A 14,927-nucleotide genomic window follows, 5' to 3' on the forward strand; every position below is an offset into this window, starting at 1 on the left:
TGCAGAAATAAAAGGAGGACTACACAAAATTTATTTTCTAGGTGACTGAACAGCTTTCTCCAGTTAACATTACCTTTATTCTTAGATGTTATGTCCTGGCAGTGAATGACCTGAATGCTGTTCCTTACTGACAAGTCCACAGAAATATTTTTATTATGTGTGACATTACCAAAAATAACAGAGACAGAGTCTGAGACCCATGTGGCTCAAGTTTAAATTAAATGAGATTTTCCAATCCCAATAACATAGCATTTGCAAGTTATTGCAAGTTGAAATGAGTATGGCTGTTGCTATTGAAGTACAATATTCATAATGATGCAGTCACAATTTCTACCTACTTTGGTATCGTTTAAGATGAGGGGGTTTTTACTTTGTGGGATTTTGCCTTTCTCTTGCACCCTTTACATTGTATTTATAGCATCTAGACTCTGACAAGAACTCTCTTGGAAACAGCTAGGTTTCAGTCTTGTATGTCCATTGCACAGGCATTGATGCAGAACTCAAATGTTTATGTTTTTTTAAGTTCCTAGGACTGGTCCCGCTAATGTGACAATTCTGAATATAACAAAGCATTCTGCACTTGTAAAGTGGAGTGAAATAGCTGCAGAAGATCGTTTGGGCTTTCTCCAGGGATACAGGATCAGTTACACAGATTCATCAAGGAAAAACTCTCCAGGTAAGTCACCATTGCCAGAACAAAGCAGCGCCTCAGAGTCATGGTAGAAAAAATTCATTTGGACCAATAAGTCTACTGAGTAATTTACAATTTCAGTGCAAGTTGAGTGCTCTGCTCTTAAAGGTCAACTCCTAGTTAGACTTTTAATGCTCACACAAACACTTAGAATATTCTAGATATTATCTCAAATTAGATATTGCTATTTCATTAAAAATTACATTTCTAAGACTACAGCAGAATTCTCTAGGAACACTTAAAGACATACATTTTCACTTCAGTCACAACACTCATGTTTCATTGCACCTCATCCAAGATTGAGTCTGAGCCTTTCTATAAGATGTAAGACATTTTATATTTCATTTTTCAACTCAATTAGCAGTTTGTATTTCTTATCTGTTTCCAAAGATACCATTATAAATTTAACTTTGGAAACATTATCTTAAATTTGTAGTTTTTATGTCTAAGTTTGGACTTGATAACCTTAAAGGACTGTTTCAGCCTTAACAAATTACGAATTATGAAACTTCTACACTTTGGAATAAATTAATAGTCGTGAATTCAAACTACTTGAGTTTTCAATTTTAAAAAATCCCCATATTATTTTGATAAACATTTTCTTTCTGGTCTAGAGTGGAAAGTCTCTTTGTCATAAGTGATAATACATTAACTTTGTACATACTGACTTTCAAATAAAATTGAAGACATGGTAGGGAAGATAAATATCACCTGATATTTATGACAACTGGAGTGAGAGTAAAGTATATGATAAGGGCTACTCCTAATGTTAACTGTTACAGTCAAGATAAAAACAACTGTTCGGCATGTTAGATTTATTTTCCTCACATGAAGTATACACAGCCTTCTGTATTCATCACCCATGATGGTTGGACCCTGGCTGTATACCAGAGCCACTGGATGCCAGAGCCACTCTATCCCCTCTGCAAGTGGACAGGGAAGAGAAAATGTAACGGAACATTCACAGGTTGAGATAAGGACTAGGAGAGATCACAAATTACCATAGGGGCAAAATGGACTTGACTTGGGGAAATTAATGGAATTTATTGCCAATGAAATTCAGAGCAGGATAATGACAAGTAAAACAAACCTTTAAAATACCTTTCTCCACCACTCCCTCCTTCCCGGGCTCTAGCTCTTCCCCACCAGCAGCACAGGAAGACACAGACTGGGAGTTACAGTCAGTTCATCACAGATTGTTTCTGCCATTGCTCAGGAAGAAGAGCCCTTCTCCTGCTCCAGCATGGGTTACCTCCCATGGGAGACAGTTCCCCAACATGAGCTTCTCCAACATGAGTCCATCCCATGGGCTACAGTTCTTCACTAACTGCTCCAGCATCCACAGTGTTCACTTCCTCCAGGATGAAGTCCTTCAAGCACAGCCTGCTCCAGCATAAATCTCCCACAGGGTCACAAATCCTACCAGGAAACCTGCTCCAGCACGGGCTCCTCTCTCCGTGGGTCTGGAGGTCCCTGCCAGGGCCCTGCTCCAGCACGGGCCTCCCATGGGTTCACAGCCCCCTCTCAGGCACCCACCTGCTGTGGCCTGGGTCTCCTCCAGGGGCTGCAGGTGGATCTCTGCATCCCCAGGGACCTCCAGGGACTGCAGGTGGATCTCTGCATCCCCAGGGACCTCCAGGGGCTGCAGGGCCACAGCTGCCTCACCATGGTCTGCACCAGGGGCTGCAGGGGAACCTCAGCTCTGATGCCTGGAGCGCCTCCTGTCCCTCCTTCACCAGCTTTGGTGTCTGCAGGGCTGTTCCTCTCACAAATTGTCACTCTGCTCTTATATTTGCACAGTAACATTTTTTCCTTCTTAAATCTTTTGTCACAGAGGCATTACCACCATTTCTAATTGTCTCAGCCTTGGCCAGCAGCACATCCATCCTGAGGCCAGCTGGGATTGGATCTGTTGGACATGGGAAGCTTTTGACAGCTTCTCACAGAAGCCACCCCTGTAGCACCCCTGCTACCGAAACCTCACATACAAACCCAATACAGCCTTGGTGTGTTAAAAGCTCATGTTTTTAACCTCTGGATTCAAAATGCACATAAATATTTTGGAGAAGTCTTATACCCATCCAAAGAACATCAGCACAGTCTGGCTTCCTCCAGATGAGCACTGGGGCATTAAAATTTTGCCTTTTCCCCAGTCAGCTACACTGACACATGCTCAGCCATGAGACTTCATCTAATCATCTCCTCCTAAAACCTCTTGCATTTCAGCTGTTACTCTCAACTCTTCTATCACAAGTTACCATCTTACTGGACTGAAGGAAAAGACCACCTATCGTGTGCAGATTTCAGGATTCACTAATGCTGGAGAAGGACCTCTGACTCTTTCACAATCTTTCAGCACTCCAAAATATGGTATTGTGGAACCTCTGTGCATTACCTGGCATGAATCTTTGCTTTATGCTTTCTCTGTGCTCACTCTTAAGATTTATTATTCAATCCTCAGTTACTGAGAGCAAACACAAAATTGTTCCTCTGCAAGAGGTAAACTTTGTTTCACAGAACAACTCTGCCTGTGTTTCATTATCTAGTATACAGGGAAGCCTTAGCTAGGATTCTTAATCTCTGAAATCTTTGCTGACCTTTTTCTGCTAGCTGTGTCTTTATTTATTGACAATTACTGTCTAGATTTCAACAGTTGAAATTTCTGCCTGTGACTAGTAATGTTCAGTCATCTGCTCTTGGCAAAATCCTGAGCAATCACGTAAAATTGGCTTCCTGAGCCATTAACTGCAAAAATAAAAGATTAAGTACCTTTCAATTGCTCCTAGTGTGGGTGAATACTAATCAAAGTATATTTTGCTTTCTGATAATTTAAGTACATTCTAAATAACAGGTCCTTTAGGTCACTGGCAAAGATTTGCTTTTCTCAGAAGTGCCTGGATAGGCTAAGACTCATACAGTTATATTTAAAAAGTCTAAAAAACTTAAAATCATATAGGGTTGGCTAAACTTAGTCTTTCAAACATGTTAAATATCTCATCAGTTAAACTAAAACTAACACTGCAACAGACTTTTTTTTTGTTTGACCACAGCTTCCCTTAATTAAGATTTCTAAATAGCAAAGGAAAAGAACATGCTAAGATGGTATCAGTAACCTGTGATATTCAGAGACAGAAGTACACAAATGGTTTCTCCTCATAGCAGCTTTTTTGTATTAAGTGAAGGAGGTATAAAACCATACAACTGAATAGTCAAAAGTGTAAAGCAGAGATAAAAAAATGAGAAATTTTAAATCTTCTTCAAAATCAACAGGATTTGCACCCCTCTTCCCCCCCTCAACTGAAAACTTTCCCCTCTCAACACAAAATATTAAAGTCGCTCCCTGGAGCTTTACTTCAGACTCTATTTCACTCATCCTACCAAATACATACTTGGAGAGTATTCAATTTTTCAGTAAAGTAACAAAATTGCAGAGTGAAATTAATACAACATTTTAAAAATTCAAGGAATTACACTGAATTTAAACATTACATTCACTATTTTTGCTCTCCCCAAACATTTCACAGGTTATTTAATCCATTAGAAGAATGTCAGGTTTCTTTGCTATAAAAAACAAATTTCAGCAACAAAGCAATTCACAGCTTTCCAAATTATTTTTTTAATATTACATAGCTGTTAGGTTAAAAAAAAAAAAAAAAAAAAAAGACATTTTTGTTTGGGGGTGGGTAGGAAAAGAAAAAGCAAGTGAATTTTTTTTGCAAATATGGTTTGTCAATATCAGTAGCACAATCATGAGCTGATCACACTCTACTGACACTATTTTTAAACTTTTGATGTCTGCATCTATAAAGAAGACATCTGCACCAACTCAGTCTTAATATCACAGTCAGTTTTGCTTCCTGCGTTAGCCTGAGCATTTTATCAACTTTCATTAACCTCCCAGACACTTTCTCCTCTTTAGGTTGGTGGGATATTGATAGAAAGTATCTCGAGCAAGTATTAAGAGGCAATAGGAGATGTAGGTTTGCATCAAGGATTGACAAATGGCTGCTTGCAGATAAAAGATAAATCTTAAAAGGTAAAGTATGGACACCAACTAAATACACAAACTGTGTTATTGCTATCAGGACTAGGTATGACCTCCCAAATGAACCCTAAAACAAAACAAAACCCAACCAAATGAAAAACCCCAATCAAAAAAAACCCCAGAAAACAAAACTCAAAACCAACCAACCCAAAAAACACCCAAACACAAATAAATCCTGAAACAGATTAAAAGCTACTTTCACTCAAATAGTTTCTTATTAAGCTATGTGTGCATGAGGGTCCTGACTTGTTAAACAAGCTAGAGCTCACGTAGCAGCATGAGGTGAAAAAAAACATCTGACAAGTTGGAGAGATAGGCAGAGAAGAGCTGTCAGAAATTCAGCGAAGGCAAATACAGGGTCCTGCACCTGGGGAGAAATAACCCCAGGTACTTTGGGCTGACCTGCTGGGGTGCAGCTCTGCAGAGAAGAACCTGGGGGTCCTGGTGGACAACAGCAGTGTGTCCTGGTGGCCAAGAAGGACAATGGGACCTTGGGGGGCATTAGGAAGAGCATTGCCAGCAGGTCATGGAAGGTGATCCTGCCCCTGTACTCATCCCTGGTGAGGTCTCACCTGGAGTGCTGTGTCTGGTTCTGGGCTCCTCAGGACAAAAGAGACATGGAGCTGCTGGGGTGAGTCCAGTTGAGTGTTGCAAAGATGTTTAGGGAACTGGAACACCTTAGTAGTGAGGAAAGTCTGAGAGATCTGGGCCTTTTTATAATTGAGAAGAGGCAACAGAGAGGAGATCTAATCAATGTATACAAATACCCTATGGGCAAGTGTCAGGAGGATGGGGCCAGACTCTTTTCTGTGGTGCCCAACAACAAAACAAGAGGCAATGAGCATAAACAGAAACACAAGAATTTCCACCTGAACATGATGAAGAACTTCTTTACTGTGAGGGTGATAGAATACAGGAACAGATTGCTCAGAGAGGCTGGGAAGTCTTCTTCCCTAGAAATACTCAAAACCTGCCTGGGTGCAATCCTGTGTCACTTGCTTTAGGTGAATCTGCTTTAGCAGGGGATTAGAATAGATGATCTTCAGAGATCCCTTCCAATCCCAGCCATTCTGTGACTCTGTGATACCTCAATATCTTAAAAATATAAACCCAAAAAGCTCACACTTCCCTGAGAATATCAGGTTTAGTTTTAACTAGATTTTACTTTAATTCCAGAACATGTGTAAAGTTGGCTTTGACTTCTGTTTGAAATATTTCTCTCATGAAGTTAATAAGGTCTTTCTGTACTTAAGACCATAAATCTGATTCAAGCTTTCTGTTTCCCATCAGATAAAGGAGAACTTGAAGGTTTTGTGATTGGTCTTTGTTTCAGCATGATACTCATTCTGGTTTTTGCACCTCTCACTTGTTCTCTGATGTTTAAAAGGTAAGAACATAATATTGACTGGAGCTGTTAGCAGCACTCTTGTTTTGCTTACCTCTGAGTTTCATAGCACTGGGCTTTTATTGTCATAAAGGCAGCACAACTCAGAAAACACACAGCACAAAAGTCACCACAGTAATTTCACAGTGAGAGCAATTACAAGCCAGTATAAGCTGATTAAAATGGAAAAACAAGTTTGTAAAAAAGTTGTACAACTTAGCTTTTGATTCCTTCATTTGACTACCTCCTGTCATGAACATGCCTAGAAAGAGATGGGACCATTTCTCACATTGGGAAGCATGTTATAGATATATAAATAAAGCATGCATTTGATTATTTTTATCTAAGATGTTTCTTGCAAACACATTTGCATATTAAATGTATAAAGTATGCATATATGCACATAATAAGAAGAAGAAATACCTGAATGAGTAGGAACAACAGAAGATAACAGGGATGCCTGTAAGATCTGGCAGTGGTCCTCTTATTTTAGGAGAAATTGTTTTCTGCAGTAATAAAGTATTCACCCCCACATAATAATCTGAGGTACAATATCAGCGACATACACTGTGACTAAAAGGTTTGCATAGTAATGTGTTCTAAAATTAATTTTCTGGCAGACTTAATTGTATACAACCACTCATGTTAGTATTTGGTGTCCTAGAACACTACCCTCCCTTTTTCTCCTCTTCACAAAGCACCAGTCTCAGAAGCTGAAAGCAGAGCTGCTAAAGGACAGATGGCACAACCCGTGGCTTGAAAGTCACACAACACAACATAGCCTGCTTTAGTTTAAACTCCTGTCCTTGCCACTGGGAAACAGACTCCACATAAAGCCTCCTGTGCTCTTACCCTTTCAGGTTGTATTTTAAGTTGCATTGTGTCTGATACTGCAGTTTTGACAGGAACTTCTGAGACCTACATGGAAGTTTTGACCTAGAGCAAACTTCATTGTGTTCAATATAAGAACACTTCACACTTCATTGTCTGGGCCCAATAGGAAAGAATAGGAAAAAAAAACAAGACAGAAAACAACCAGGCAGCACACGGGAGCCCTGTGTAACACTACAAAATAGCACTTAAATTTTCACATTCATTGTAATTTTGAACACTTTGAACTGAGACAAAGGGTCCCAGTGATGCCCTCATCTCAATTCCCTTCTTGATTTGTAAGAAAGGATTCACCACCCAGCCAAACACCCATCTTCACAGGATCAGCAAGAGATCCAGTAATATTACAGACCTTACCTCCAACCACAGCCTAAAAAGAGGCAAAGTACCATAAAACTAATGAAGTCTAGATTTAATTTCGAAACTGTAAAATACTGAAGCCAACACTAAAGCAGAGTGATAGACTACTTAAACTTTCAGTCTCTCTTACAGTTTTGTTGAGGCTTTTTCTATGGAGGTGAGATACTGTATGTAATAGGTCCCAGAATAAGTCAAACTCAAAACAATCAGGAAGGAGCAGGAGTTGTATTGATCAGAGATTCTTCCAGACTACCCATGCCATTGTGCATGGGCTGAATGCAACAATATCTTGCTCTTCCTTTTCAGGGGAAAGGAAACTTCTAAATCAAAGCCCAGGGGCAAATACTTACTGAAACAAACTTCATCCTCTATGTCCCAAAGCTCTTGTGGAAGATGGAGGTTTTGTGGAAACAACAAATTAGATGTATAGAAATATTATATTAAATGTACAGAAAGACACAACATTGCCAGACTTTCACAGCTCCTTTGTCATTAAACAAAGACGCTAATCATCATTAACTCAGCATTTCACTGTAGACTACCAAGATTGGTCTTGCTTTTAATTAGCATTATGCTTAAATGTCTCTGTAGAACACCTTTTCTGATGGTTACAAAAATGTTAATATCTTATGTATGAACAGCAATTAATTTAAATGCATAGGAAATTTCAGTCATTTAACCTGATGTTAAATGTAAGATACTTTTTTACAGGCTAAAAATATCATACTGGCCCAGTGTACCGAGCCCAAGAAACAGCAGTGCACTCCAAGATATGGCAAGTACTCTTCTGATGGCATTAAAAAATACACAGGAGAGATCTTTGATTAATCATGATGCTAGTTATCTGTTCTTTCACACTTCACTGTAGAAAATGTCTAATATCAACAGCTTGGAAGCCAGAGTAATATTGAAAATATAAAATGGGGGGTGGTTGTTATTTAGGCATAGGCTGTATATAATTTTAAATTTAATAAAGGTCTCAGATTTTTTTGAGTACAATGTAGAACATTTTTAAAGGTGTGGTTCTTAAAAGAGCAAATCAAAGCTGAATGGGGTAGATGGAGACTAAAGAGAGAAATTCAGTTTTTATATGCAGTTAGTTTTAACAAACTCAAACTGATTATTAAGTACAAGTTATTCATAATATAAAGTAGTGGACTGTGGCCTAATTCCAGAGATGTATTATGACAGAGGTCATGTAACATGGTGTTTTCTGAAGTCTGCTCCTGACTCTTCAGTCCCTGCTTGCCTTTTAAGCAATCCAGGGGCTCTGACTGGCAGCTGGTAGCTGTCTGAGGAGCACCCAACAGGCACCAGCATTCAGCAGCATGCTCATGTCTTGGCCACATCTTTCCCATATGTTTTGGTAAGTATACCTAAATTTCAGCACCAAAGAAGCAGAGAAATCAGCTGTTAGGAAAAGATACAGCTACTAGAAGCAGCTTCTGGAGACCACATTATCCACTTTTGCCTATTAGTGGATTTAGTTGTATCTTCGCCTTTTTGCCTTCCCCCTTTTAATAAGATTTCTGCTGCAGTTTTGGTGACATCTGATACTAAAAGTCCTCATTTTAGAACACCCAAGTTTATCTCTTAAGTCTCAGACCACCTATGATTGTGTTTTTGTAGCAGGAGTTAGTACTGTGTTCCTTGATAAATCTCTTTTTCTGGAAGACTTGAACATAATTTGGCACTTGACAATCCAGTAGTTTCTCTCATGAGCTTTAACAAGCAGACTTCTATCTTGCCAAATTTTGGGCATTAACTAGTAAGTATCTACAAGCCAGACACTGTCCCGAGCTGGGATACAGAGTGAAATAATCAGAAAGAACATTTCAGAAAACCCTGATAGTCTGCTGATAATCAGAAGTTTTGCTGAATATCAGCATTGCTTCCTGCAACAGAGCAAGTATGGATTTTCATATTACAGATCAGGACTTCCTCTCCTGCTTTCTTCCTTTCTTCCACCTAAATATAGATAAAGAAGGTATGAGATCAGAGCTGTTATCAGGTAGCCATTTTGCAATGAAGGATTGCAAGTGAAATACACTGAGACTGCATGCAACAGAAAGGACAAGTAGGTTTTATGAACCACAGTGCCATGTTGACATAAAATGCTTGAAAGCAAAATACATGAATGTAAAATGCCTTTAGATTTTCCTGCAGAGGAAAAGCAACTGCCAAAGGAAATGAAGTCTGTATTAACCATGCCTGGTAGAATAAAATATAATGTTGATAACATGTCAGACACAGAAATACCAGACACCAGATAATGGTTTGGGAGAAAGCAGAAAAAGCACTATGTCAAGAGAAGTACAATAAACAGCTTACCAGATATATTGTCTAGAAGTAATTTGGTATTCTGAACAATTAATGAACTGTGGAGAAAGGTATTCCCCAAACAGGCATGGCAAAACAGAGGCAGGGAGCAAATTTTGCCATATTCTGTACATTCATTAGGTTTCTAGCTGTTCCAAGACTTAGCCGCACCAGTTTATTTGAGCAACGTAGCAACTCTTGACAAAAACACAAAAACAATCCCAAAAGGCGTCAAGAGATCTTGTTGTCCAGACAGGGGATTATTTAACAAAATATAAGTCAGTGGTATGTCCCATGGCACAGAGCAGCAGGAAGAACTGGAGACACTCTCATTTATAGAGACCAGGAAAATGAACTATGGAGAACTAAAATGTCGGTCAGTCACCCAAATCAGTCCCTGTTCTTCACATATAGGCAAGGTTCTTCGAAGAGGCTTCTTCTTCTTCACATATTGCCTCTCTCATACAGAATCATAGATAGCATTGCTGTGCTGTTTAGAAAAGATCTCAAGTCTAACTAACCATTAACCACCACCACTGTGTTCACCGCTAATCCATATCCCCAGGTGACACATGTAGACTTTTTCCAAACACTTTCAGGGATGGTGAATCCATCACATCCCTGCACAGTCTGACCACCCTTTTAGAGAAGAAATGCTTCCTAATATCCAACCTAAACCTTTCCTGGTGCAACTTGAGGCCAGTTCCTCTCATCTTGTCACTTGTTACCTAGGCTAAGAGACCAAGCCTCACCTGGCTACAGACTCCTTTCAGGCAGCTGTAGGGAGTGATAAGGTCTCTCCTGAGCCTCCTTTTCTCCAGAATAAACAGCCCCAGCTTCCTCAACTGCTCCTCACAGGACCTGTGCTCCTGAACCTTCCACAGCTCTGTTGCCCTTGTCTGGACTCTCTCCAGCACCTCAATGTCATTCCTAACCTGAGGGCCCAGAACTGGACACAGCACTCGAGGTGTAGCCTCACCAGTGCCCAGGATAGGGGGACAATCCCTGCCCTGCTCCTGCTGGCCACACCATTGCTGATCCAGGCCAGGATGCCATTGGCCTTCTTGGCCACCTGGGCACAGCCTGGCTCATGTTCAGCTGCTGCCACCAGCACCCCCAGCTCCTTTCCAGCCACTCTGCCCCAGCCTGTGGCACTGCCTGGGGTTGTTGTGACCCAGGGGCAGGACCCAGCTCTGGGCCTTGTTGAACCTCACACCACTGGCCTCAGCCCATGATCCAGCCTGTCCAGATCCCTCTGCAGAGCCTTCCTGCCCTCCAGCAGATCTGCACTCCCACCCAGCTTGGTGTCACCTGCAAACTGACTGAGGGTGCACCCCATGAGATCATCAGTGAAGATGCTAAACAGTACTGAGCCATGGGGAACAGCACCTGTGGCCAGCCATCAGCTGGATGTTACTCCACTCACCACCACCCTCTGGGCCTGGCCATCCAGGCAGTTGTTTACCCAGTGAACAGTGCACCTGTCTAAGCCAGGAGCAGCCTGTTTATCCAGGAGAATTCTGTGGGAAATAGTACGACAGGCTTTACTGAAGTCCAGGTAGACATAAAACCTATCTTAAATTTGGTAGCTTTGGAATTTGGGCTGCTCTTCATAAAAAAGTATGATAATGAAGGTACATATCATACAGACCTTTATTCAAAACAAGGCAGAAGTTAACCATGCAGTGATGTCTACTTATCCCATTACAAGAGAAAAATAGAGGTATTTTATTTGGTATTGCTGAGACTTCAAAAAACAACATTTTCATTTCCTGGTCAGATCACAAATTGTAAGAAGAAAGAAAATAAAAAACAATGCACACTAACTTATTTCTTGCAAAAATAAAAAAAACAGTGTAAACAATTTCAGAGCAAGTGGGGGCAGGGGAGAGAAAGAAGGAAAAAATCTAATAGCTATACCAGCCTGCCCATAATTTAAAAAACATTACGGCAAATATGGTCAAACACAGGACAATCTAGGTGGATAATAAGGAAACTTGGTGTTACCAACTGTTCTCCATTTAACCATCCAAAATTTGCAAAAACTTGTTACCCAGGTATGCTCAGATCACAACACGGCATGAAGTTTAATAACAAACTTTTCATAGCAGCTGACAGGTTAATCTTGTCTGGCTGCTGTTCAAGTTCCTGCCTTTTTATAGTAATATATTTGCTAAATATTTTGAAAGCTGTGTTCTCAGAACAGCACATTTTTATCACCATTTTTGGTCCCAAGTAAACATAAAAGCAAGAAAAACTTTGATGAAATACTATGGGACTGGAGAAGATGGTCCTTTAAATTACAGAAATAAGTATTTTTATTCGTATTTCTAGAACCAAAGATGAGATAAAATTAATTAGCATATTATTATTTTTCCTTGCTTTGTCTCACAGACTAATTGGAAACCTGTTTCAAGGTCACTGCTTCAGGCACTGTCAGACAATGATACCACCAGCCTTTTTGTCATAGAGCATGAGCCAAAGGCTCCTCTGATGCTAGACCTCCTCACAGATGGTGGAGAAGACAGCAAGCATGACATTTGCATGTCAGGAAAACCCAGCAATAACACAGACATGAGCCCAAGGAATGAAGAAATCCCTGCAGAAGCAGTTACAAGTGAAGAAGACACCATTTCCATTGAAGTACCATTCTTGAGTGACTATGCCAGCATGAGTTTAGTCAGAAAGCCCTGATGAGCCTAGCTATGAGCATGCCTGAAAGAACTGCTCATCCTCATCTGGAAATGGAACTAAGAAGTAAGCCAGCACAAACTGTGCATAAGGCTTTGTTTTCTTCCCAGGACTACCTTCAACAAAGCCAGGTGGTACTTTTGCCATCTGGACCAAATTTAATGGGACAAGCCAATTAAATCTGAAGCATCTTCACTATTTTCCTTACCATGAAATCAAGTTCTAAATCTTGTTATACTTCAGTGGAGCCACTGGGACCATATGGGAGAGTGAGCTTGTGACAATAGTTATCTCCACTATGGTAAGTTTCCTTGGTGAAGTAGACTGATTATATAATTAGATTAACTATTTCACCACAGTCATTCAGTGGAAAGTCCCACCATCTTCACACAGGCAAAATTTCAGGGACTTACATGAACAATCTTCCAGTAAAGTACCTCCTGCTTGGTATTTTTTCGCAGGGTACTCAGGAGCCATTCAAGGATCCGTTACTCACTATGACCAGTTTCAGATTTCTGATTTTCAAATCTCATAAGTTCTTCAGCAAAAAAAATTCCAGCAAAAGTATCTACCACTCCAAAGAAGCTCTCATCAAAGCTGGCTGAAGAAATCAGTGCATATCTTTCAAATTAGGAATGGAAAGTTTGTTTATTGATCTACATAAAACACCATAAATGTTTTACATTCTAGAACTTTACAACTTTAGTCATTGTAGATAAATAGTGCTGCGTAAGTGAAGATGATAATAAGTTTCATTAACAGTTTTGGAGTCATTACTTGCATTAAATTAAGGCTATTTTCCCCTACAATTACCTACACATTCAGAAAAAACCATCCATAGTTGGTGATGAGGTGTAGCTGCAGATATGTTTTCACATTGCAATGACAGTAACTGTTAAACAGACTTCAGGAGCTGAACAGATATTTCAAGCCATACCTCCAAAGATTGCATGGAACAGGAGCCACTGGAAAACCGGGGAAAAAAATATCTTCCTCAATATGCTTTCTATGCAACTCTATCAGGTATCTCCACAATGCAAGGAGTCTGAACCATTTTCTGGCTTACAAGAGTTACTCAGTCATGAACTTTGCAGGCATTAATGATCTGCACTAATTGTAGAGGACTCAGTTTATTTTTGTTGTCTCAAGTTGAAGGAATAGTTTATTAAAATTGCTTTGTGGAGAAAGTGATCACCTGTATTGTAAGCATCAGAGAATCCACAGATGGACATTCTTTAAATGTCTCATTAAAAGAGAAGATGAAGGATGATTGGCATGCACACAAATATTTCCACCCATATTAAGCAGTATGAATTATAGAATAGCCACGGTTGCAAAAACTCAGAAACTCCATATCCCCATTTCATTGATTTAGTGAGAATGCATAACAAAACCTAGTTTATTCATTTTCCTTATTTATATTCACTCTCTCTTTAGCTACATCTCTCTATATCTCTTAAGACTGCCAGGAACAAACCTGTATTTCACTGTGGGTTATGCACTGTTTTGTGTCTTAGCACTTAAAATTCATTGCCCTTCCACAAAGTAATGTGCACTCGTGGTTGTTAAATCTCATAATTTAAACAAGGGGTAAGAGAAGCACTCTGGAGAATTCACACAAGTTTGGACAGTCTTTTATATATCTTTCTTCTTTCTTTGAACTTTAATCTGGTGGCTTTGCCTGGTTTGAATTTAAGAGAATGCAAATGATCCCGCTATTGGAGCTATTGGAGTGGAGATATTTTTACTTGTAATATCTAGTAGTGGTGTTGAAATGCTGTTCCAGACAATGAAGTCCTGAAATATAATCTTTATCAAGTAGCCATAATTTGTCCATTTCCAGAATACAAGAATTATCCATGCTCCTTATTTACAGCATTTCCTTTCTGGTCAGAGGAACTTATTTTCCTGGTGCAGTTTGTACCTGCAATAGCTTTACTCCTTCCTTTAAACACTGAATTCCTCTTTTCTTACTCTGCACCTACCAAACCAATATGTATTATGCATAAAATATGTGTAAGTAGGTAGAACGAAACCAAAGGCTTGCAAGCAGTTTTAGTATATGAAACAGCCTTGATACGTGAATCTTAACTCATAGCTTGGGCTTTTAACCTGGTGATTATCAACTCCACTGTACTAGCCATTGTGTGACATCTTGCTAGAGAAAATTCATACAGCAGAACAGGAGAATTGAACTAGAAGCACCCATGGATATTAAATAGAAGGTATAAATGTATTCTACTTTCACTTATAAAGCTCACAATATTGATCTCATTAAAGCAATATTTGCACAATATCTGTAAACAGTACATTTGGGAGAATAAGAGATACATGAAAAATCCTGGTGTGGAGATTAGATATTAATTAAGAACTCCTCCCATCATGTTGTATCCTTTGACACCAAAGAAAGAACATTTTATGTGGAGAGAAATAGAAGAGTACATTTGCTAAATAGTTGCATGCAGCCGAAAAGGAAGTTTAGTTGGAATAATGTACTTGCTCTGGGACACAGGATTAGGAGACATACATACCATGCTCAGGTCTTC

At 39.6% G+C, this 14,927-nt stretch overlaps 1 protein-coding gene across 1 annotated transcript in view; it reads left to right on the plus strand.

The window, feature by feature from the left end:
- Positions 1–14,718, plus strand: part of LOC131572651 (interleukin-31 receptor subunit alpha-like) — a 29,999-nt gene extending 15,281 nt beyond the window's left edge. Inside the window, 6 exon segments of the mRNA XM_058825899.1 lie at positions 524–676; positions 2,918–3,061; positions 6,027–6,123; positions 8,083–8,146; positions 12,085–12,358; positions 12,361–14,718. Coding sequence (XP_058681882.1) covers positions 524–676; positions 2,918–3,061; positions 6,027–6,123; positions 8,083–8,146; positions 12,085–12,358; positions 12,361–12,560 — 932 coding nt within the window. The 3' untranslated portion in view covers positions 12,561–14,718.
- The last annotated feature ends 209 nt before the right edge of the window (positions 14,719–14,927 follow it).

The sequence above is a fragment of the Poecile atricapillus genome, chromosome Z (genome assembly GCF_030490865.1).
Source record: "Poecile atricapillus isolate bPoeAtr1 chromosome Z, bPoeAtr1.hap1, whole genome shotgun sequence".
In the NCBI taxonomy this organism is placed as follows: Eukaryota; Metazoa; Chordata; class Aves; order Passeriformes; family Paridae; genus Poecile; species Poecile atricapillus.